General features: G+C 38.6%; 1 protein-coding gene across 1 annotated transcript in view; it reads left to right on the top strand.

Moving 5' to 3' along the window:
- The window catches only part of LOC115419667 (ethanolamine kinase 1-like), a 29,961-nt gene extending 8,920 nt beyond the window's left edge, over positions 1-21,041 (top strand). The window contains exons 2-9 of the mRNA XM_030134586.1: positions 4,046-4,183; positions 4,280-4,401; positions 7,892-8,032; positions 11,689-11,831; positions 15,758-15,841; positions 17,075-17,235; positions 17,341-17,414; positions 19,970-21,041. Coding sequence (XP_029990446.1) covers positions 4,046-4,183; positions 4,280-4,401; positions 7,892-8,032; positions 11,689-11,831; positions 15,758-15,841; positions 17,075-17,235; positions 17,341-17,414; positions 19,970-20,042 — 936 coding nt within the window. The 3' untranslated portion in view covers positions 20,043-21,041. The remainder of the gene's footprint in view (positions 1-4,045; positions 4,184-4,279; positions 4,402-7,891; positions 8,033-11,688; positions 11,832-15,757; positions 15,842-17,074; positions 17,236-17,340; positions 17,415-19,969) is intronic.
- Positions 21,042-24,199: the final 3,158 nt, after the last annotated feature.

Raw genomic sequence — 24,199 nt, 5'->3', positions numbered from 1 at the left:
ACGTTTCACCTCTGCCACAGAAAACCCCGGGTGTTCAACCACCAGACGCAGAGCCGTCTATCGTTAAAAAAAAAAATAAAAAAAGATGCCACCGTCATTGTTTTTCACACGGGGCTGCATATGGCTGAATGTTTACCTCTGTCTGGGTACAAGCTTATCGCTGTCTGTCAATGTATTGATAGCCGGTCTTAGCGGCGTATTGTGTGACAAGTAGAAGGGATCAGTCATGTGGTAGCAAAGGCGTGCGCGCTTGTGTACGTACGGTCATAACAGGGATGCCTGCTCGCCCATCTTTGTGGTCAGCCACGTGTGGAATGTCAGATATGTATGAGTGGGCGTCTGGATCGGGGGAGATACAGGCGGGTTGTATACTGTCAGTGTGTTTTCTGCTGCTCCATAGACCTGACCTGATGGACCGGGATGCTAGCGATCCCCCTCGCATAGTTAAGGCACACATAAACATACCACTTTTTTTTTTTTTTCCTGCTCGTGCTTCACTTTTGAAGGCGTGCTTGCGTGGTTTGTTGACTCATTGATACAACACCATCAACACCCTGGAAATAAGTAGATGTTCGCCCTCAATATGAATCATTTTAGACCTCCGCTGTGATCCACGTGCATCAATGAGTAATACTTAAAGCATGTAAAAGACTGAAGAGACTGTGAGACTTAGATCAAACTTTTTTAGTTGTGTGATGTTGTGAGATTGTCAAATACATATGGAAACCAACAGAGCTGTGTTTTAAGGATTTGTTTTCAGTTTTCCCCAAGAGACCTTTCTTGCTCAACAAAAATTCTAAATGCCACCTGCTTGATTCTTGTAAAATATTAACTGATTGTGTTTCTCCAGTCATGTATGGCATATAGTTTTAGTAAAGACAGAGTGTTTTGGAATCAAGCATTGTCTTCAGTTCATAGAGCCAGAAACAACCGATTAAATCATAAATTGTCCAAACACTCAAAAAAAATTTTTTGACTGAATTTATTGCCAATTTCGCACATATCGGTCGACGAAATGCTTGAGCATGTTGCCAGGTACTTGTGTGGTCGTGTACAGTAAACAAATATATCAACGCAACCAGAAAGATATGGAACTGGGGAGATGCCGAGATTCGTGAGCGGTTGTCATTTGGGCGGAGGACTCTATCCTTGCAAACATTTGCGGAATGGTGAAAGACAGGCTGACTCTGGAGAGGTTAGCAGCACCGCTATGCTCGGGGTATTTCCGATGCACAAGTTATAAGTCACACTGTACGCTGCTTTTTTCAAAGGGGCGGTTGTAAAAGTCCAGCCTGTCTCACCTCTGTTACTCCTTTGGCTTGGCTGTGGAAATCGGTGGAAAAAAGGTGGATCATCATTTCACCTTTTTCCGGGATCTGTGTGTAAAAGTGGCTCATCATGATTCTTCGTGGTTGAAGTAGGTCAGCGGGTGAAGTAATTATGTAATGTACTGTGACATGATGTAGGGAAAACCAGAAAATGTCACTCTGGGAAATGAGAGACTCGTTAAGAAGAATTGATAACGCTGGAGGTGTACAACTCTGATGGAATTGGTCAATTGGAACCAGTTCTGAGTCGGAACCGTTTCTTGATTCCCACCCCTGCTATTGATTGGTAGCGCTTAAAGCAGTTGGATCCTGGGAACTTAAAGGAGTGATATTTTGCTTTTTAAAATTGAATTATGCATTTTCAAACATTTCCCTGTGGTCTACATAAACTGTAAATGCTCTGCTTGGGTCTGAATTCTTCATTAATTCAACTCCACAGATCTTTAACCCTATTTCTGAGTAATGACACGAGAAAGGTTGTTTTCAGCGCTGGCCCTTTAAATCCAAGTGAGCCACTTCATGCCCCACCCCTTCAAGGTTGTTGACCGTGCTTTCTGTCCTGTTCAACCATTTGTGTTCGTTAACACAACCAACAACTGAACATTTTAGGTAATCAGCTCGAAGTTTGGACATATTTTTAGTTTTTACTACAACCGTTGCTGTTGATAAACAGTTATGTCGTATGCGGAGAAATGTTCGTCAGAAGTCTTGACCTTATATGTGCAAATGTGTGATGTAACCAGTATAAAACGTAACAAATTAAGCAGGAATTACAAACGGGTTGTAGAAATCCACTCAGTTTTTGCCAAAATAAATATAAAGATAGCTTTGCAGCACCTGGAGCGGTTTTAAATTCAAACTGTATGAACTATTAGGGTCCAAATACACAAATAAATGAACCAAAGACTAGTAAAAGTGAGTTTAGATAAATATGAGCCCTTTAAATGAACCTCTGATGTGACATTTATGTGTTTCATCCCGTTCTTTGCATCACAGTAGAACAAAACTGACATTAACAAACAGACTTGCAGATGTGAAAACGGTTACTTCATGAACAGGTTCAAAGCTTCATTTTATTCTTTTTTTTTTTTTTTGATGGTAGATGAAGATGATAGATTTATTTGTAAGATTTTTTCCCCAACAAGATGCACTTCACCTCAGATGCACTTCACCTTAGATGCGCTTCACCTCAGATGCCACTGACTATTAACTGTCTCAACTCTTCAGATGATGTTACCAAGACATTAAAAGGCAGCAAGCTACGACTAGTTAAGAAAATGCAGTCTGTCATGTTTCTCAGCAAGGCATAGCAACAGTGTGTGTTTCTATAATGGACTAATCAACACCATGACCTTAGAAGACACAATATGTTGCAGTACGGAGCAAACCTTAAGGATATTGTTCTCTGATATACTAATCTACTGTGGTTCAGGGTTACATGAAGTCTGCATTGTTGAGTCTCTTTCAAGGAGAGCTGATAGCTTTGTAAAAGTAGCTGAAGATGTTCTCACTCCCTGTATAGAGTTGAAGTGCAGGCCTTTGTATCCGACAGCAGCAGAGATACACTATTGGAACAAAAGTTAAGTTATCAGAGATGTTGAATTCAGGTGTTTCTTTCTAACAGGGGTCTGGGCTACATAACAATAATAGTCGCTTTTCCATTGACCTTCAAATTGTGCAAATAGACTATAACTTGCCCAATGGAAAAATGACAGTTTCACCAACCTTGTTTTTTGATGAAAGTTTTAGCGCTGGCAAGAGGTGGTTTTTCGGGGTGTGGTGAAATTGGTATGTTACACAAATCTGCAATGGAAAGACCTTTTTCCACTAGTAGAGTCACGTGAATTAAAAAAAAAAGAAACAGATGTTGACGGGCATTACAACAAGTGAAGAAGAAGAGCTTTAAAAGAAACATGGTGTGGTATGTGTGGACACACCAGGAAACCCAATCATTTTTTAATTTAGTACGGGATAGAGGGGTAGTATGTGATACAATAAATTTATCTGTAAATCAATGTGATATTTACATGTTTATGGAATGACTTCTCGTGTCATCTCGCGATAATAAATAAATCATTGCATTTGTGATTTAATGGAAAAACCGACATTATGCACTTCTGTTTTTTTCAACATTTAGTAAAAGTCGCTAAAGTTTTGCGCATATGTCCAATGGAAAGCAACTACTGACACATGCTATAATAAAATTTTGTATTGTGATAAATATCATTACATTGCATTGGTTAGTTTTGTTCAAATTGTTATCTTTGCTTCCAAAATGCCTCAGAGATGGTTTTTACTTAACTTCTCTCAACATTGATTTATTTATTTATTTTTATCCATGACTATTATTTTAAATGTTCTTCCTCTAAATTTCTAAATCATCTATAGCCCTCTGACTGTAAATAATAATTTTCTTCCACAACTAACCATCTACTTTCTTCACACCTCACTTAGGAAGAAAAATCCGCCACTAAACTTTAAAGAAATATTGATGTTTATGTCTCAAATCAGCATGAACAGGGCATCTTACAAGCTGTAGCCATGACATCCCCAATATTTCGGTCCATATATTTTATAAACATCAATATTTCTTTAAATGTCATTACTGTTTTGTGTCCCAGAACCCTGTTAGAAAAGAGACACCTGAATTCAACGCGTCCCAATACTTTTGTCCATATAGTGCATTAAAGGTCCTCTCTGTTCTGTTCTTCTTCCAGCTCTTTACTGATGGGACCACTAACAAGCTGGTGGGATGCTACGTTGACGACAGTCCGGAGGATGTAGTCCTGGTCCGGGTATACGGGAACAAGACAGAACTTATTGTGGACAGAGACAACGAGCTCAAAAGCTTTCAGGTAGAGGAGAATCGGCTCTGATCTTTGAATGCACCTCAGGAGGCTGTTTCTCTGAAGAGTCTCTTAAATGGATTGTGTATGTTTGTGTCATTTCAGGTCCTGCATGCGAATGGGTGTGCGCCGCGCCTCTACTGCACCTTTCAGAACGGCATCTGCTACGAGTTCATGCAAGGAGACGCACTTGGGACACAGGACGTCAGGGATCCCATTTTATTGAGGTTAGGACACAGTACAGCCATTAGTCGCTTTTCCATTGACCCTCAAATTGCACAAATATAACTTGCGCATAAAAATTTACCTAATGGAGAGACGACTATTTCGCCAAAAGTCTCATTTTTCGATTAAAAGTTTTTGCGCTGGCAAGAGGTGGTTTTTCTGGCGTAGGCGCAAATGGTATATCACGCAAAACTGCAATGGAAAGACCTTTTTTTGCAACTAGAGTCAGGTGAAGTAAAAAACGGATGTTGACGTACATTACAACAAGCAAAGAAAAAGAAGAAACATGTCGCGGTATGTTTGGACGCACCGGGAAACCCAATCATTTTTTAATGTAGTACAAGATAGAGGGTAATATATAATAATAATGAATATATCTGTAAATCAACGCCGTATTTACGTTTGTCGCCATGTTTATGGAATGACTTCTTGTGTCACCTTGCGATAATAAATAAATAAAGAAATCATCGCATTTGTCATTTAATGGGAAAACCGACATTACGCACTTCTGTTTTTTTTTTTAATATCGGTAAAGTTTTGCGCAGGTGTTCGATGGAAAAGCGACTAATGTCAAGTTTAAAACATGCCTCAAGTATAAGATCATTCAGGAATATTACGTTGAGATGGTAGATGTGCTTTTGTTGGTGTTGATTCTTTTGTTATAAGAAGAATGCTGTACACATTTAATTTAATGTGTCAGGTGAAAAGGATAGGCAAAAAACAAGCTTTTGCTTCGAGCCTAATCCTTTTTTGGTTTTTTGTGTTAATTGTGGTTGTTGTACGGGTGCGGTGATTAATGCACAAACTAAAAATAAAACCATTCATTCATGCAGTCATTGTACACTTACAAAATGCTGGTCCTGTATGTTTCTACAAAGGCCAACACATGTGGTCGACAGAACTGCACAGGAAGAGGCAGATGCAGCACAGATGTTTGTCACTTCAAACTGATCTGTGCGTCAAATACAAAACAAGGACACACTCAGAGAAACCACTAATATTCATGGTATTTATGTTTGGCAGGGAGCTTTGCCTTTGGGTTGTTAATATGAAACTGGTTTATGTTTGCTTTACATCTATGGTGCACCACGCCTAAGACGATATTCTAACACGACACACCATAGAGTTTTCTTAACCTGAATCTAACCTTTCTAAAGTAAGACCTACAAGTGTATTAGTGTCTGCTTATAGGGAATCTTTAGAGTCTACCTGTTAAGTTTGTCCACTTTAGCCTGACTTTGTGTAACTTGTTCTGCTGCTGTAAAGTAACGATATCAGACGTAAGACTAGGGGGAGTTGATAAGATTTAATGATTCTGGTTCCATTATCGATTTTACTTATCAATCTGATCCCTTGATTCTCTTATCAATTCTCATTGTTTGCATTAATCTCGTAAGACCCAGGAAATGTCAGCAAAGTACCAGCTTTTTTGTTTTGTTATTAAATAAATGCCTATATTGGGAACATCATGATGCAACAGTTTTTTCAGATGCAGTTTTTAAAATTTTTATGGAATGTCCTTTGTGGTGGACAGTTTTCTTTTTTTTGTATAAAGTTGTGAAACTCTTGTCCACAAATGTGGACAGAAAACCCACAGCTGAGTCTGAGAAGGTTAACTATCTGTCATATGTCCATCTGTGCACAGAAAATATTACATATACAGTATGCACAAATAATAACAAATGGGGGGGGCTTTACTAATTCCTCTATGTCTCCCACTGTTGTGCACCTCATTTTCCTATTCCCTTCCTCTGGAAACTTTTATTTGAGGGGGCAGGACGTTTGTCACCCCCCTAGAACCAGGCCCAGATGACATTCTGGCGTTTGCTCTGCCACTAGATTCACAAGCGTGGCTAAGTAGTGTATCAAACATGTGACATTCGTGCAAATGAATCACATGCTGTGTGGACAAATGTTTGAGCACATTGGAAGAATTTCCCTCCTTTGAAGAAATGGAAGCTTTGCAAGTGTTCCAAGTGGCCCTGGTGTCGTCTTTTGGCATGAAATATAGCCATACTTTAGAGCAGGGGTGTCAAACTCCGGTCCTCGACGGTCGGTATCCTGCATGTTTTAGATTTTTCCCTGTTCCAGCACACCTGGTTCAATTAATGATCAGCTCATCATCCAGCTCTGCAGAATCCTGATAATGATGTAATAGCTTCAAGGTGTGATGGAAGAGGGAAATATCTAAAACATGCAGGAAACCGGCCCTCAAGGACCAGAATTTGTCACCCCTGCTTTATAGCGTTTCTGCCTCGACGCCATGTTGGCTATGTTCTAAACCAGAACAATGCAGCATACGTGTGATGTCATCATGCATGCACAACGTAGGCGGAATAGATGGGCAGAACTGTTAAGCAGGCAGGCAAACGATTCCAAGTAATTGAGCTACTGGGAACCGGTTCTCGTTTCCCATCCCTACTGAAGTCTGATGCATCTGACTGAATCAGGCTCCCAAGTGGATATACTGGAAAAGTCTCAAATCTGTGGAAAGAGGCACAAATGATCTAATATTTTTTTTCAAAATGGGTCACCTCTCGCCACAGTGTTAAACATGCATCACCAGTCTACAATGGGACGATGACATTTGGCATACTGAACTGTAGAGTAATGAAACTGTGAAAATTACTCAAATGTGAGTGGGAAATACCTCATGATAATAACCATTTGTAAACTTTGGATTTAACTTTAATCCTGAATTTGGCAGCCGTTGTCTAACCGGGCCTGTTGCGTGAAATTTATTATTTTTGTAGATGTATTTAGTTTGTAAATATTGTGCAGGGTACTAGTCATCCCTGTAACACCTGTTCAATTGACAGCAGCAAAGTAAATAGAAAAGACTCACTGAATTGATCAAATGACAGTTCGATCAGCGGTACATGATAGAATGAAATATAGTTACCCAGGTCTCGGTTTGTAGCATAGACGATAAAAGGATAAATATAAATAAAATATAAAAGGTAAATAGGGTAGAATAAAAAAACTACCATAAATATGCAAAATAAATAAAAAATACTAAAATAACTCATAATATGTCCAAAAATGTCACAGTATGCAGCTGCAGTACAGTTACAGATGGTCGGTGTTGATAGTAAGCTTCTATAAATAAATAAAAAACATGAACAATGGAACTTTGACTGTTACATTGAGGATTTTTTTGTACAGGCAGAAAAAAAAGATTGTTCAGTGAGACCCTGAACCCATCCTTAGCAGGACCCCAATCATAAAAGGGACTGCCGATGAAAAGTAGTTATTTTTTACTAATTCTGGCATATTTACATAAGTGTATTTTTTATACAACAGTCTTCATAAATATGCATGGTTCCTATTAAATAAACCAATAGATAAATAAATAAACCAGAGCCCATTATCAACAGTGGTCCTCCTGCCTGGTGGTGACATGTTCTGTGCTGGGTTGTCAAAGTTTATGAACTCTGACTTAAAGTGTCATGATTCTGGACATAATCATCTTCTCTGTTTGCTTCCTTTCAGACTCATAGCCAGGGAGATGGCTCGTATCCACGCCATCCACGCACACAACGGCTGCATCCCCAAACCCAACCTCTGGATAAAGATGCGTAAATACTTCTCCCTGGTGGCTACAGAGTTCACCGACCAAGCCTCCAACATCAGGTGAGAACAGCTCACCTACCTTTCAGCAGCTCATTGCGATAATGATGCAAATGGCTTGCTGAGCATTGCCTGATTTGCCTGCAGAATTTATTTATTTTTTTATCAGAACAGAAGGTCTGATAAAATCTGGAAGCATTGAGTGAAATTTATCCTCCCCAGTTTTCTAGGTATGGGAAGTGTTTTATCTAACATGTAAAATAGTATTAATCCATTCCACTTTGAAGTCTTATCTCAGAGGAAACTTTCCACATGACAAAGTGGCATCAACTTTGAGTTTCATACCACAGTAGAGCCTGTCACTTGTCACTTTTCCATTGGACATCTGCGCAAAACTTTACCAATATTTACGAAATGGCAAAAAAACAGGAGTGCATAATGTCAGTTTTTCCATTAAATCACAAATGTGATGATTTGTTTATTTTATCTCAAGATGACGCAAGAAGTCATTCCATAAACATGGCGATTGATTTACAGATATATTCATTATTATGTATATTACCTCTATCTCATACTAAATTTAAAATTATTCAGTTTCCTGGTGTGTCCACACATACCACGCCATGTTTCTTTTAAAGCTTGTCTTCTTCACTTGTTGTAACGTCCGTCACCATCTGTTTTTTTAAAATTCACGTGATTCTAGTTGTGGAAAAAGGTCTTTCCATTGTAGTTTTGCATGATATACCATTTGCGCTATACCCGAAAAACCACCTCTTGCTAGTGCAACGAACGAGAGTTTTGACAAAATTGTCATTTTTCCATTAGGTAAATTTTCATGCGCAATTTGGGTGTCAGTGGAAAAGCGACTAGTGGGTGGATGCATTAGGCAGCAAGTCAGCATTTAGCCCTCAAAGTTGATGTGTTGGAAATGGTAAAAATGGCAACTTTGACAAGGTAGAAATTGTGACAAACAAATCAGTGGGTCAGAGCATCTCCAGATCTTGAGATCAAAAGAAATCTAGTATAGTCTTGTAAATGACTACTCTGTTACTCTAAATTAATCTTCCAACCTGTAACTTATGATAAATTGTCTTTCAGATGTGAAAGGATGACACATTTTTGTCTTCCTAAAATCTATTTAAAAGTCTTCTGTGACATTACACAGACTACAGCTCTAACCACAAACTATTCTGATGCATTTAATGTTTTTGGGGAATTTTATTGAAAATAAAAAAATTCCCTGGAGCTCCGTCTGAAGATGATCTAGTTTTTGTCTCGGTGCTTTGAACCGGACTAAGGTACTGTGTTTATAACCTGGCCAGCCGCCCGCTCATGGCTGGTACGGTGTCTTCTGATAATTAGATTGATGATTAGATTAAGTCAGCATGTGGCTTATATAACAGTAACGGTAATAGCCGGCTGGATTAGGGAGTCTGAGGCATGCGGCGGGCCAGCAGATGTTTGCTGAGCTCATCGTATCCGGTCACTTCATCGTGTTCCTTGGTGACACAGACAGTCAGAGTGACCTCGTACTTGACAGAAGACACTTAAAGCTCAGACTGGAGTGCAGAAGTCACACAAGCATGATAAGTCTGCTGCTTGGAAGTTTAAGAGTCCTTTAGAATAGTTTCTTTTTCTGCATAAATAACTTAAAAATCAATCACATGTTCCTAAGACTGCAGGTAAACCTGTTAAATGAGTGAAATACATTGGACTTATTTATTTATTTATTGGACTTGGATAATAAAAGTATAATATATAAGAAAATATGAGTTATTAAAGGCTTGATGCAGAAGGAAAATCTGTCAAATTCAAACTTTTTAGTCTGATTTGTGACAGCCAAGAAATCTGTAATTGTTTAATCTATGAACTTCCAAAATAACGTTAAAGCAGTAGAAGTATAATGAACAGCTGAGTCAAAGTCCTTAGTTTAATTAGAAAAGCTTTTTATTCATGCATGAAAAGTTTACACACTATTTTTTGACGATGAAGAGTTAAAAACTCACAAAGGAGATGCACAGGGATAATAAACAGTTTGTGGAATTATGTCGCTAAAGATGAATCGTTTTCCATCATAAATAAAATCTGCTTTCATTGAAAACTACCACATTTCACTGCAGGCGGGTGTGTGTGCTCTAAAGCTCGAGATGAAGCTGCAGGGAAAGTTTTATTTTCTATTTTATTGAATTTTTTTATTTCGAATATAAAAAAAAAATAAAAACAAGGGGGAAGAAATGAAGAAGAAAAAAAAACATTCAAATAGGAGCAGGACAAAGTACAATTTATATACTCCCGCCCCCTTACCCCATCTTTTTCTACTGATCACAAAGTCCCATGTCAGTTCCTCAAAGTACCTTAACAAATCTTACACATCAAAATAAATTCTAAATTATCCTGCACAAGGATCAAGAATTTTTTTTTTGTCACTGTGCGCTTACATACACAAGAGAATGAGATTTAGTTTCTCAATCTGTGACTAAAGTGCAAAATCAATATCAATAAATAAATAAGCATCGTAATAAATTAAATGGAATAAAAGCATCATAAATGCAATAAAGGCATCATAGATGGAATAAAAACAGTCCATTCTTCTGTAGTGCATTCAGCGTCTTACGGGTGAGTGTGGGTGTGTATGTAGGGATGGGGGACAGTCCACAAAATGCAAAAAATATACATAGCAAAATAAACTCGGTCCATTTGATAGATGTATTACACATATATAGACTTCACTTCAAAAATAAGTTGCAAAAGAAATCCAGATCTAAAAAGACACTCCAATATATGGAAGTAAGAAAACAAATATCACACAAACGTACAACAATTTCACTGTGACTCTTCTGCAACACTCAATGTCCAAAAAGGAGTCGAAAGGAGAGTTAACTCAGACATGGAGGCAGGTGGAACTCTCCAAGGAGAAGGTGTGTGTGTGTGTGTGAGAGGATTCCCTGAGTGTTTCACCGGCCTCTTCCCAGGCTTCCCTTCGTCTCCTGCTACCGGGACGACCGGCTTAAGCCCCATAAGCCCATTACCGTTAGCGCTGGGGTCTCTGCCCAGCACAGCAGTCTGGCCTACAGAGGCGGTGACTTAACCCTTTACCTGCTCAGCGGTAATACCGTTTACACACTCGCACAGGTCCAAGTCACATCTGCAACCGATCTCGCCGGCTTCCGCAGGTCGCACGCCGCTCAGCTCATTAAAGTTCAGTCGGCTTTTGCGTCATAATGCACCGAGATGGAGGCGAGCAAATATTTATCTGCGGGACATTCACAAATGCCACGTTCAGCATTGTGTGTACAACAGTGGATGGATAAATCATAAAATTATTCATGCTTATAATGGGGCTGTTACCATAGCGACTCGGGGGAACACTGCGCCGCTGCTTTATTGTCCGCCGAGAACTTGTTTTTCTCCGAGTGCGTCCCCAGTTGCCAGCAGACCGCTGCCCTTCTGAGCCCATGTGCTGTCTGTGCACGTCGGTCTCAAGTGTTTCCATGTCGCTCCAGTTTCGTGATGAAACCAACACAAGGTAAAAATAAAAAGCTATTTGTTGTGGCGAATAACAGCAAGTGAAACCACACATGGGGCCGGTGTTGTACGTGGGCCGTAGTGGGTTTAGTCGTCGCAATAATCCATGAGGAGAATCTAAGAGTTTGACCTTTCTCCTCACTTTCTTTTTTTTTTCTTGTTCTGTTTTTCCTATGTGTGCGGTCTCCGTCCAGAATCCAGCAGGAGGTGCCCAGTAAGGCGGTGCTGGAGCAGGAGATGGTGTGGATGAAAGAGCATCTGTCCACGCTGGGCTCCCCTGTGGTTCTCTGCCACAACGACCTGCTCTGCAAGAACATCATCCACAACAGCAAAGAGGGTACATACCCGCCACTTAACCCCCAGTGTTTTTCAACCTTGAGGTCGGGACCCCATGTGGGGTCGCCTGGAATTCAAATGGGGTCGCCTGAAATTTCTAGTAATTGATAAAAAAAAAAATAAAAAAAAACTTACTAATGAAAAATATATGGTGAGTTGACCGAGACAGTCCCAATCCATAAAAGACGAGACAAACTGTGAAACTGAAACTGCAGCACTGTGGTTCTGTTTATCTGTCAAATGTTCATTGTGGTCGGTTTCAGATGCTGCAGCTCTCTCATAATTCATAGTTTGAGTTCTTGTTTGTTCAGTATTAATTGTCAGCCTTGTAGATCACAGCTGGACTGACTGTACAGATCCTGACCAAGGAAAATAAAATCCTCACTTTGTGCAGTAATCTACACCTGGCTTTACTGCCTCCGTCCAGAATAATATACATTATATAGACTAAATGTCCTCTAAAATTAACATTTATTTGCAACACAGTACAGCAAACTATTACATGATTAAGAACAAATAAATTTAACAAAAAAAAAATGTCTCCGTTCTGAATGTCTGGGGTCACCAGAAATTTGTGATGTTAAAATGGGGTCAGGAGACAAAAAAGGTTGGGGACCCCTGCCCTACTACCTAAATATATTCACATCTGTAGAAAAAAAAATATTTGTGCTGTTGCTGTTAGGCAGATCCTTAAGTGGAGATTGTCAATTTGAATATACAGGGTTCCTGCGGGGTTTTAAAAGGTCTTAAAAGACTTAAATTTACAAATCTGCATTTAATACCTTAAAAAAGTCTTCACAAGGTATTGAATTTGATATGGTAGGTCTTGAGTTATGTTGCCATAAACTCGTTCAGTGTATTGTGTTTAAATGTGTCTTGGAAATGTCTAAACTGCAAAGACAGTTATTCTGCTCAGTTCCACCCATTCCAAGCTGATAATTTACATGACAAACAAAAAGTTACGGATATTTTAAATTTTTGGGCTATTTTTTTTTCAGTTGGGATTCTTGCACAGCGCTTTTTACTGTTTTGTGTGTGAATTGAATTGAAACACATTTTTTTTAATGACCAGACATAGTTTTGTTTACAAATGGCAAAAATGACCAAAAAAAATATCCTTAACGTTTTGTTGGTAGAGTATATTGGAATTAGGAACCATTTATTGCTAACTTTGGAGCCCCTGGTGAGAAGTGACTTGGAAATGTGGGGATCAAGGGGTTAGAGTAAATTAATACAATTTCCTAAATTTTAGGAGTTACAAATTTTTGCCAGTATGGTCGTGCCATGAGCATTAAATTCTGTTCTAAGTAGTCTTAAAAAAGTCCTAAATTTATCTTATAGAAACCTGTAGGAACCCTGATATAGCACTTACAATAATTATGATAATACAAATTAGTGACATTAGACATAATTGTCATATTAGTAATTATACACATTTTCCAGCATCATGTATGTAGACTATTTTATTGATGCTGCCATTGATCAGTTATTCCATTCAACAATCCATACCAAACAAAAAAAAATCCAAAAATCAGTAGATTATCATGAAATTAATAACACTGTTGCAGAAACAGGGCATTAAAATTGATCCATGAACATTAGGGATCATAGATAACCAGCTAACGCATACATTCACTGTATGTTGAGCATCATCTCATTATAAAAAACAGTGGAATATTGAGGAGAATTAGCAACTGGAGTCTACATGGGGTCAACCTGGAACACAACAAAAGAGTTATAATCAGAGAAATTAATCACAGCGCAGTGTTTTAAATTCTAGACCCCATTTATACCTGCTATTAAATGCCTCAGAAATTGCACCCTCTGAGATTGAACGGCATATTAGCCTAGTTAGCACCGTTAAAAAAACCTGCAGTATAAAGAGAGGTTATTATTTTAATTACAGATTTCTTCATTCATTCAAGAGTCCCCTGCGTTTTCTTCACCAACCGTATGCACCTATTTAGCACCAGGATCTGATTAAAATTCAGGCAAAATGCTGATTATGAACACTTGTTCCTCCTCAGATTCTGATGTTTGATTGAAGCGTATGTAGCCTCATCAGCAGAGGTTATGACCTACAGGGAAAACAGAGGGAAGGTGTGATATGAGCCACACTCCCCTTAAATCTGGCTTTATTTGTATACAGCAGTAGTAGTTTTTTTCTCTGAAATGTCACTGTCCATCATGTCCAAAAGAATGTCCACTTCAGGCCTCCACTTTTGGAGTCAGGTTGTGGGTGGATGATAAGGACGAACTCTTTTATCGCAGCATCTGTAATTTTTATACGTAGTGACCGTTTTGTCAATGTAATGAAAAAACATCTTGTTCTTTTGTGCATTTGATGATTTTCTTATTAAATTCTGCATAAACAAGAAGTTGTCTCATGAGAAAAACACTTTAGTTAATGACACACAACACAAAGCCATAACATTAACATTCTTTCAAAATGGAAGTCTTAATGTTCCAAATCAGAACAATAATTTCACATCTTACAGGTATATTTAGTGACTTCAGTCAGTGCAGTTATGAAAACCACACAAATAAACATATCACAAGAAAAAATACTGGACTTTCCTTCATACATTTGTTCATCTTTCATTTCACAAAGCTGGGAAAGCAGTACAAACAGTAGATATGATGTTTGTTCTTGTGTATTTTCTTGCAAAACCAGTTTAAAGGGCTGTGTAAATCATGTGCAAATCCTAGTCTTAGTTTTTACATATGCATCATATTGCAGTTATTTGAGATAATGGTAATTATTTTAGATAATTGTCGTGGTTTGCTTGGTTTTAAAACAGGTAATCATTATTGCCCTGCCCCCGAAGGTGAGGCAAGGGGTATTGTTTTTTGTTCGGTTTCTTTCTTTGTTTGTCAACAACTTAGCAGCAAAACCATCGGTTGAATTCATGCCAAATTGGGTTTATAAATTGCCAGTGACCCAGAATAGATCTGATTACATTCTGGGAAAAGTAGGACAAACTTCAAATTTTTTATGAATTTTTAAAATCTTGTTTTTTTTTTTTTTGTTTTTTTTTTTACCATTTACTTATAATGGCCGAAATTTGTCTAAGATGTCTATGCTGACATCAGCACACACATAGACATGATGACATCAGCTGGATCGAGGCCAAAGTAAGCTACAATATGTGCGAGGGCGGGGTTTGTTGTGCCTGGAACCACTTGTTTGCATATATTTTATGAAGAGTTTTTTTTCCCCATGTTTCCACATTGTTTGTGTTATTTTGCAAGAAGGTGATGTTTACTTTGATATCATCTCAGTGCATCTTATTCTGCTTCCTCTTTGAGTTCAGTGGAGAACTAGTGCAGTCGTTTATTTTGGTCGATTAAATTGTACGTTGGTCCAGTTTTTTAGTAACAAGCTTTGTGTATTCATTCATTCATTCATCATATCTACTGTATTCATTTTTTATCAAAGTAAAGAAAAATCGATCTAATTTCATTTGTTCCAAAATTCTGCACCAAGAAATGTCTGCCATTCATTAGATGTACATGCATAGTTCAACTCTTATTAGACTTAAAGTACAGGGGAGGCACAAAGTTAACAATTACACAATACTATCATTAATTCTAATTATTTGTTTGACTATTAATCATCAGCTCAAATTCTATATTTCGGCCCTAGCGGGAACATGTCCAGCAGTTCTGCTGTCCAAATCACATTACCTTCCAAGGCAGCTGGATTTACAAGATCAGCAAGAATCCAGCCCTGATTTGCAGCATTGTCTGTTCTAATTATACAGTAGTGACACCAAGAGACAGCGATGGAAACGACCTCATTAACTGTCTACCAGCCGACACATCTTATCTTATCTTATCTTATCTTATCTTCAGTGGTTGGACATGACAGAGCTGTTGCTGCGCTTGTATTTTATTTAATGTGTGACATGTTGTCGTATCCTGCAGGTCATGTTCGCTTCATTGACTACGAATACTCCAGTTACAACTACCAGGCCTTCGACATCGGCAACCACTTCAACGAGTTCGCAGGTTTGTTCAAATGAAGTGAAATGTGTGTTTTAGACCCTTGACACCTGTGCAGAGTTCATTGTTAATACATCAACCACAACCATCAAGACTATACAACAGTTCTCAGTAAACCCCCACCCCCCTATATCACACCTTGTCCATGTGCAACCACAATGTAAATATGTTAATAATATTAAATTTCAATTGCAGTTCTATATTTATATAAATACCAAATTTCTTAGTTTTCTCTTTATATTTAATTTTTCACTCGTTTGTGTTTTTTTTCACCTGTCTTTTTCTCTACACTTGCCGTTGTATGTTGCTGTTGTTAACTAGTGATGTCCCAATCTGTATTTTTTTTTTTTTGCTTCCGATCTGATTTTTTTTTGGGATTAGTTTTGTCGATACCGATCCGATAGCGACTTTTTACAATTAAATTTTGATTTAAATTGGGAGTCATTATTTATAGGTTATTATACTATAATTTTACTTGAGATCACAATTGGGCTGAATGTGGAACCTGAACTAAAACAAGTATGACACCTTTGACTCTTAATAACGTTTGTGTATTTTTTGCACTTTCCAAATTCATACTCTGGGACAAATTAGAACCTTTGGCGGGCCAGTTTTACCACTGCTGTCTCGTGTCTTTGGACATGTTCGTCCAGGTATTATATGGTGGTGTGTTGTGCGCAGTATGTTAGTGATGCGCAGATCAGCGGGTTATCAGGTCAGGTTGGGGCGGGTCAAAAGAATGTCAATTAATTTCCGGGTCGGGTCGGGTTGGGTCAAATAGTTCCACAAAAGGTTGGAAAAAAAACTGACTCGCACATCACTACCGGACCTTAAAGTGAAAGTGAAACTTTACTAATTCCTCTAAGCCTCCCACTGTTATGCAGATAATTTTCCTTATCCGTACCTTCATAAACTTTAATTTGAAGGGGCAGGACGTTTGTTAACCCCCCCCCCCCAAAAAAAAACAAAAAAACAAAAAAAAAACAGGCCCAGATCTCGTGACTACATTCGATCCAATGTTCTAAAAAATGTCAGATCGACAGCTGATACTGATCTTTAGATTGGATCGGGACATCTCTACTGTTCACTGTGAAATTCCCCCAAGGTGGGATGAATAAAGTCTTGTCTTGTCTTGTTTTATCTTATCTTACCTTACCTTACCCTACCTTACTTTACCTCACCTCACCTCACCTTACCTTACCTTACCTTATCGACATGTCTTTAACTGTGTTTAATCAGGTATGGCGGAGTTGGACTACGGACTGTACCCGAGTCGGGACATGCAGATGGAGTGGCTCAGGGAGTATCTACAGGCCTACAAACTGTTCACCAAGAAAACGGAGGAGGTCAGCCTGCGGGAGCTGGAGACGCTCTTCGTGCAGGTCAACAAGTTTGCTCTGGTGAGAAATTACATGTTAACACACACACAGCCGGGGTATCTGTGCAACACACACAACCTGCTCTGTCTCACGTTACTTAACCTCTTCTACGTTATCTCCATCAAGGCTTCTCACTTCTTCTGGGGCTTCTGGGCGCTCATCCAGGCCAAATACTCCACCATCGACTTCGACTTCCTCGGGTAGGTTTCCATTTGTTTGTCACGAGTTGGAGCTGGATGTCGGTGTGTGGCGACCCCCCACCCCCCCCATGTAGGATATTACATAAGTAAAAGCTTTTGAATGAAGGCAATCTGTCACTGTGGGTGAAAACAGTATCATGATAGACTGAAACTGAAAACCCAAAAGGCTGCACGTCTCCCATTTCCTTTGTAAGTTTTCCGACCATTTAGCGTCGCCCACACATGGACTCGCACAATCTGCCTCCCTCGGCTTTTCACACAGAGCTGGTTCTGAAATGTGACCTAATGCTTCCGACCCCACAGAGGAAGCGAATGGATGTACAGCTGCGACTAAGAAGCGAAAAATCTAAACGTTAATATCAGGGTTCATATGGGTGGTTGAAATCCTTGAAAATGCTTGAATTTCAGTGTGGTGTTTTCAAGGTCTGAAAAGTACTTGAATTTTCGTTTAAGTGTTTGCAACATATACTCTATTATCAATATTAACTCTGCCAGGTTAGATGCCAAGCCAAAGCTCCTTACAGAGAGGTGATACATTTTGAAAAATAAAACTATTTCAAAAAGGAAAAGTCGGTTCTCAGGTCGACACTCCAGCACATTTTTATCTTAACCCCATAAAGACCCAAAACAACCACCGGTGACCAAAATCATCTACCAATATATGATGTTTAATACCTGTTGATCCACTAATCCTATCAGTACATGTCAATAATTGGTGTAAAATACAGTTATTCATCTTTTCATGGTCATCAGATATGACCCGTTTGGATGTTCAGAGGCTCTGTAGTTACCGTGGAAACACCGTCCTCTTCTACAACATTGATTCCCCAGTAAAACCCATGGAGTTGGATCAATGACAGTTGATGGACACACAGAGTTTATGTTCAGTTAATGACAGATTGGACTGAAAAAGACACTTTTTCTTCATTTTTCTCTGTTTCTGATGATGTGACACTTAACTTTAATCGGAGCTTTCATCAACATCTACATGATTAGTGAATTAAATATGGGAAAATACCTAACTTTTATTGAAGAAAGGCAAAAATACAGAGTATAATATTATAATAAATGGCGATAAATCACTTAAGAAAAGTTAATTAGAGAGAAAAATTCATTTTGGGAATAGACACTTAAAGTAGCTCTAGGTCTTTATGGGTTAATCTTTGTCTTGGTGTGAGTGTGCTGAAGAACGTCAAGTGGCTTCCTTTTTTTGGATGAAACTTTGTGTTTCCCCTCTAATTTTCTAAACTTGTTTTCTATTATGAAACATCATTTTATATGTTTATAGCTTAACCCTTTCATGCATGAATTATGAGAACCTTAGTTGAGATATTTTTCCTGAGTGTTTTTATTCCTCTTTAGACATGAAAAAAAAAAAACAACAGGATTGAAATTGTTTTCTGAACCTATTTTTCACAGTTACAAAAATACCCACTCAGCTGGACACCATGCATTTAATTTTGGAAGCAAAGAAACATATGTTTAAAACCCATCATCAGAAAGTGATATACTGTGTAAAAACTATGAAATAAAAATATTTTTCATGCTGCTAATCTGATGTTTTCTCACATTTTAACATACTTTAATGCTAGTTATTACTCACTTCATGGAGATAATATGCAAAATAACAACCTTTTTGATTAAGAAAACTTTTAAATTACACTCTGATAACAATTGGAGAGAGATTGGGGGTAGAAGTATATAAGTTTTTCCTTTTTGAGCATGTATAATTTCATTTTTTTTTTTTTTTAATTGCTCTTATTATTTTTTTTCTTCTTTTGTTTATTTATCAACCTTTTATGTACCAGTACTTATATTTTGTTGGTTGATTTTTGTTTGATTTCACTGTCTATGGGTTTGGAATAAAGATTTCAATCAATCAATCAAAATTAGCAATTGATTTCCACTCAAACATATTACTGCAAATCAGGTTATGAAGAACTGCAAAGTTACAGTAATGGTCTGAATGTCAGTGTATGAGATGGTCCTTAAGCGTCCACTGTGTATGCAACTAAAACAAACAAAACCCAAGAATATACAAGAGAACAGCTGGAGAAGAACTGTCACTGTAGTGACCACTCTGCATGAAAGGGTTAATACAATTACATCATTGCGATGAAAAGTGAAAAATATAATCACGAGTTTATGTGTTCATGTGCATGTGTTTGACCCAGCGATAAGGTGCTGTGGTGGAAAAATTAGAAAATGACCCTTAAAGTGTTTGAATTTGACCTTGAAAAATATGTGCGAACCCTGTATATGTACATTTACATAAACTGGTTTGGAGCGAATAATGCAGGCTACATTGCACACATTGAATATAACTGACGAACAGCTGAAGAACCAATATATTCTGTTGTTGTTTTCCATCTAAAGTGGCCCCAGAAGTAAAAAAAAAAAAAGTGTTACTGAAATATATATGGTCCTGGTTGTAGTTTAATAAATCTAAACATTAAACCAACACATGGAAGCAGCTGTAGTCTAAAGGTGGAATGTGCAGACTGGGCTCTTCCCTCTGAGACGTCACCGCTGTTTCTTCTTCTTCTTCTTATCAGGTACGCTGTTCTACGTTTCAATCAGTACTTCGAGACCAAACCGGCAGTGATGGCCCTGCAGATCCCAGAATGAGACGACACAGCGGACCAGTCCAGAGGGTGTAGCAGGTCTGGGTTTATACCGGGACTTCCTGACGGTCTGTGAGCCGGACCGCCGCCCTGACCCTTTCCCCCCGGTGGACTCGCCATATTCTCTGCAACAAGCGCAATTACTTCTCCATTCCTCCATTCCTGACTTAACTCCATGTCTGTCACGATATTTACAAACCTTCCATGAGTTCTGAGTGTGTGAGCGTACGATGGTGAGTGTGTATGAGTGTAGTGTTTTCAACGGATCCGGACAGAGCCGATACCCCCCCCCCACCCCACCGTCTTAGTACCGCTGAACCGTGTGTAGTCAGCGCAGCGTCGCGACTGAACGCCGGAGCTCAGCGGCTTCGTCGTCTGTCACGCAGGCACCGAAATGTCCCACAGCGATGAAGGTCAGTGAACCCAGCAGATCGCTTCCTCCTGCTCTCTTTGCACTGTATCTCTGGCTCCGAAACCAGGACCTCGACTGATTCCAAAACCTCTTTCTTGCCTCCATATTTGGTGCTACACATTAGTAGCTGCACTGCATTTCCCAGAGATCACCTGGGCAAGTAACACCTCGTTTTACAGTGTCACAGGTACTACATTCATATAGAACTAACTGCAACTTTTACGTGTTATCATAAATGTTAAAGCTTTTACGGATGGTGCAATGAAATGTATGTTTTCATTGAAGGATCTGATGCTCTTTGGACTTTCCTCAGTAGTAGGAGGTGGTTGGGGTCCAGGATTTTAGCAACCAAAGACCCTGAACCAAGTATTTTTACTTACTTCAAGGAAATAAAACATATCTTGGGGGTCAGGAAAAGGCGGAAGTTAGGTTTCACTGTTAATAAATATACTTTTTTGGGTGTTTTTTTGGACATATTTTAGGGGATTTTTTCTTCATTAGACCATCGCCTCGTATCTTCACCTGAACTATTTATGGTGGATTTAATCGTCACAAACAGCTGTTACTGTAAATGGGGCTGTTCTTGTAAAATGAACAGGTAAAAAAACAACAAAATACTTCGTCGCTAAAAGAGTTAAGTGATACGGCCCAATATTAAAGGTGATTTTTCTCTGTATACATGGTAGAAAAATTATTCAACAAGTTATCGCGGAAAAAATTCGTAGACCACCCCTTGTTTTCTTCAGTTTCTTGTTCATTTTAATGCCTGGTCCAACTAAAGGTCCATTTGTTTGGACAAATGTAATGATACCAACAAAAAATAGCTCATAGCAGTTAAATTTCAGAGCTGGTATCTCTCCATTTTTCATGATTTCTCGATGATAACCAAAATCACTTCAGGTCTTACATCATTATCTATGTCATTGTACTGACAAAAACAGTGCTTTTATTCATTCCATGTTTTCTTTTCTGTCTGTTTTGGTCACATGATACACACAGGAGTTAAGACTGGATTGCAGAACCATTGTTTTTGATGACTTTTGATGGTCTAATTATATTTTCCGCAACTATATATATACAGCAAACAGAAAACACAAAAGCAGACAGCTAGTATTTCTTCTTTTTGGGCATTCTTCACAATATTCAATGCCAGGAAATTTAATTAATAGAACATAATTTGATATTTTGTCTTAGCAATTAATAAAAAAAAAATGCTAATAAAGTACAAATATGTGTATAGAGTATAATAAAATACCTGTATACGTGATTATGTGTATATAAAAGAAAAATATAAGAAATGAATTCTAAAAAGATGAACTTTAAGAATGAAATACACCTTTAAGAGCTGTTTTAATAAAATGTAAAGTACAGATTTACAGTTCAGGTCTGTATGAATGTAGTCTCTGTGAAACACGGTCGCGTCTCTGTCCTTTCATGTTACGAGTTCGTCGTCTCTTCGTCTAGTTTTTTCTGCTCAAACTGCTGCTGCTTCTGGTAGAAATGTGAAGCTCACAACCCGGTGGATTTTTTTTCCTCTGGTAGGATCGACCGGTCGCCCACTGAGCTCCAGGTCGAATCACTGTTGTGTTCTAGCAATCAGTGATAGAGCGTCGCCACGGTGTGTAACGTGCTTTTATTTATTCATGTGAAGACTCAGTGGGTTCTTTAACATCTCAGGTGAAAAACTGTTCAGTCGGCTTCGATCCGCGTCGAAACCGGGAAAGTGAAGCGAAGCGAAGCGTCGGTGGAGGTTGGACGCCCGACTCTAAAACTGTGTCTGTTTCTGTCCTCAGACGGGGTTTTCCACCTTCTTGACTTTTATGGTTACAGTGAACCGCTCTGTTAACTTTCCATTAAACTTTCCAGACCTCTCGGAAAATCACAACCTCTCACCCCCTCCCCCCCTCCACCCGCTCCTCCTCCATCGTCTGCAGTTTTACATCGCCCTGCATTTATTGGTGCGGTGGCAGTAACACCTGTTCAACCGACTGTTACCCATTTCCAGATTTGGAGCCTTATTTCCTTACATAATCGGGCATTACGTAAACGGTATATGGGGTCAGATCTAGTTGAGCTTTAAAAAATACAAAAAAGGCTGAAGAGTTCTGTCCGTCAGGAGGTCACCTTTTAGTCACTTTAATGGACAAAACAGAGAAAATCCCCGGAAACGCGCTGAAATTAAATACAGTAGAACCTCACAGTATGAGCTTAATTTGTTCCACGACCGTGCTCGTTTTGCGATTTTACTTATTTTACAAACCGATTTTCTCTATTGAAATTAATCAAAATATAATTAATCTATCCACCCCACCCCCAAAAAGAAAAAAACACCCAAAAATCCTTTATTAAGGGTTTTTGTGACAGAAAAAGCGCAGTTAAAAAGAAAAAAAAAAAAACAATTATAACAAGTGATTCACATTGCACATATTTCACCCATTATAAGTAAATAGCTAGATTTTAAACTATAACAAATGTGAACTTCACCCTACTTTTCCCAAAATCCATTCTGGGTCACCGGCAATCTATAAACCCAATTTAGTGTGAATTCAACCAATAGTTCTGCTGCTAAAGTGTTAACAAAGAAACAAACCAAACCAAAAACAGTACCCCTCGCCTCCCTTTCGAGAATGCAAAAGCAAGGAACTGGTTTTATTAACTTATTTACCTTAAAGATGAGACGATCTTTGGTGGAAGGCGGCGGACTTCTTCCACTAAACATCAGGTAGAACAATTCCTGGCGTTTTCTCTCTCGTGAGATTGCGATCGCGAGAGAAAACACGATCGTGAGAAGTTGCCTCAACGAGATGAACACATGACCTGAGCGAGCGGAGTTCGGAAATAGTTATGAAACTCACTCATACTGTGGATTTCCACTCGTATTTCAAGACAAAAATACTCATAAAGCAAATGACTCGTACGGTGAGGTTCTGCTGTCTCGTAGATCCGTTAAACAGCATTAGCGTCTTATCACGTCAAATTCTTTGCTGCGATTCTTCATTACACTACAGGTTTACGACTGCAGTACACAGTCCCTAGATTATACTTAAGCACAGTGAAGATTCTGTGGTTAATCTGATAAAACACAACCACCATCGGCTCCGAGGTCTGGGCTAAATCATCTGTTCGTTATAGGAAATGAGAATCCGTTATCAACTAACTTACCTGGTTAAATTAAAAAAAAAAAAAAAAAAAGGCTCCAGAACAGACATAAGGGAGGCTTCACCCACTCGTGAAACACTCCCGAGGTCATTGAATCCCTCGTAGGCCCTGCAGGGGGCGACACTGAGCGCTCACCTTTGTCCTCCAGTCGATCTCGAGTAACTGACGAGTTTAATAATTAACCAGCAGCCATTCAGAGTGGAAATAAATGACTGCCAGGCCAAAAAGGAAACACACCAGTATCACTTTATGGCACGAAGAGGGTTTTTACCAGGAGGATTTTCATGCAGTGACAGGATACTCTGACTTAGAAACAGGATATTTTTTAGAGTAAAATAACTGATTTTCACATTATTTATCAAGTTAAAACATATTTTTATGTTATGGCAAGATATTTTCACACTTAAACGAGATGAATTTCATGTGATTAAAATGATATATTCATGGGAGAACATGTTTTTCACATCAAAACACAATACTTTCATATATCAAGGTATTGTGGCATCATTAAAACAAGATACATTAACGTTATTCAATTAAAACCCCATTGTCACCTTTATAATATATTTTCAGGTTAAACAGGATTAATT

The sequence above is a fragment of the Sphaeramia orbicularis genome, chromosome 5 (assembly GCF_902148855.1).
Source record: "Sphaeramia orbicularis chromosome 5, fSphaOr1.1, whole genome shotgun sequence".
NCBI classification, from domain to species: domain Eukaryota; kingdom Metazoa; phylum Chordata; class Actinopteri; order Kurtiformes; family Apogonidae; genus Sphaeramia; species Sphaeramia orbicularis.
Note: the sequence above shows the minus strand (reverse complement) of the source record. Positions and strands in the feature narration are given on the sequence as shown.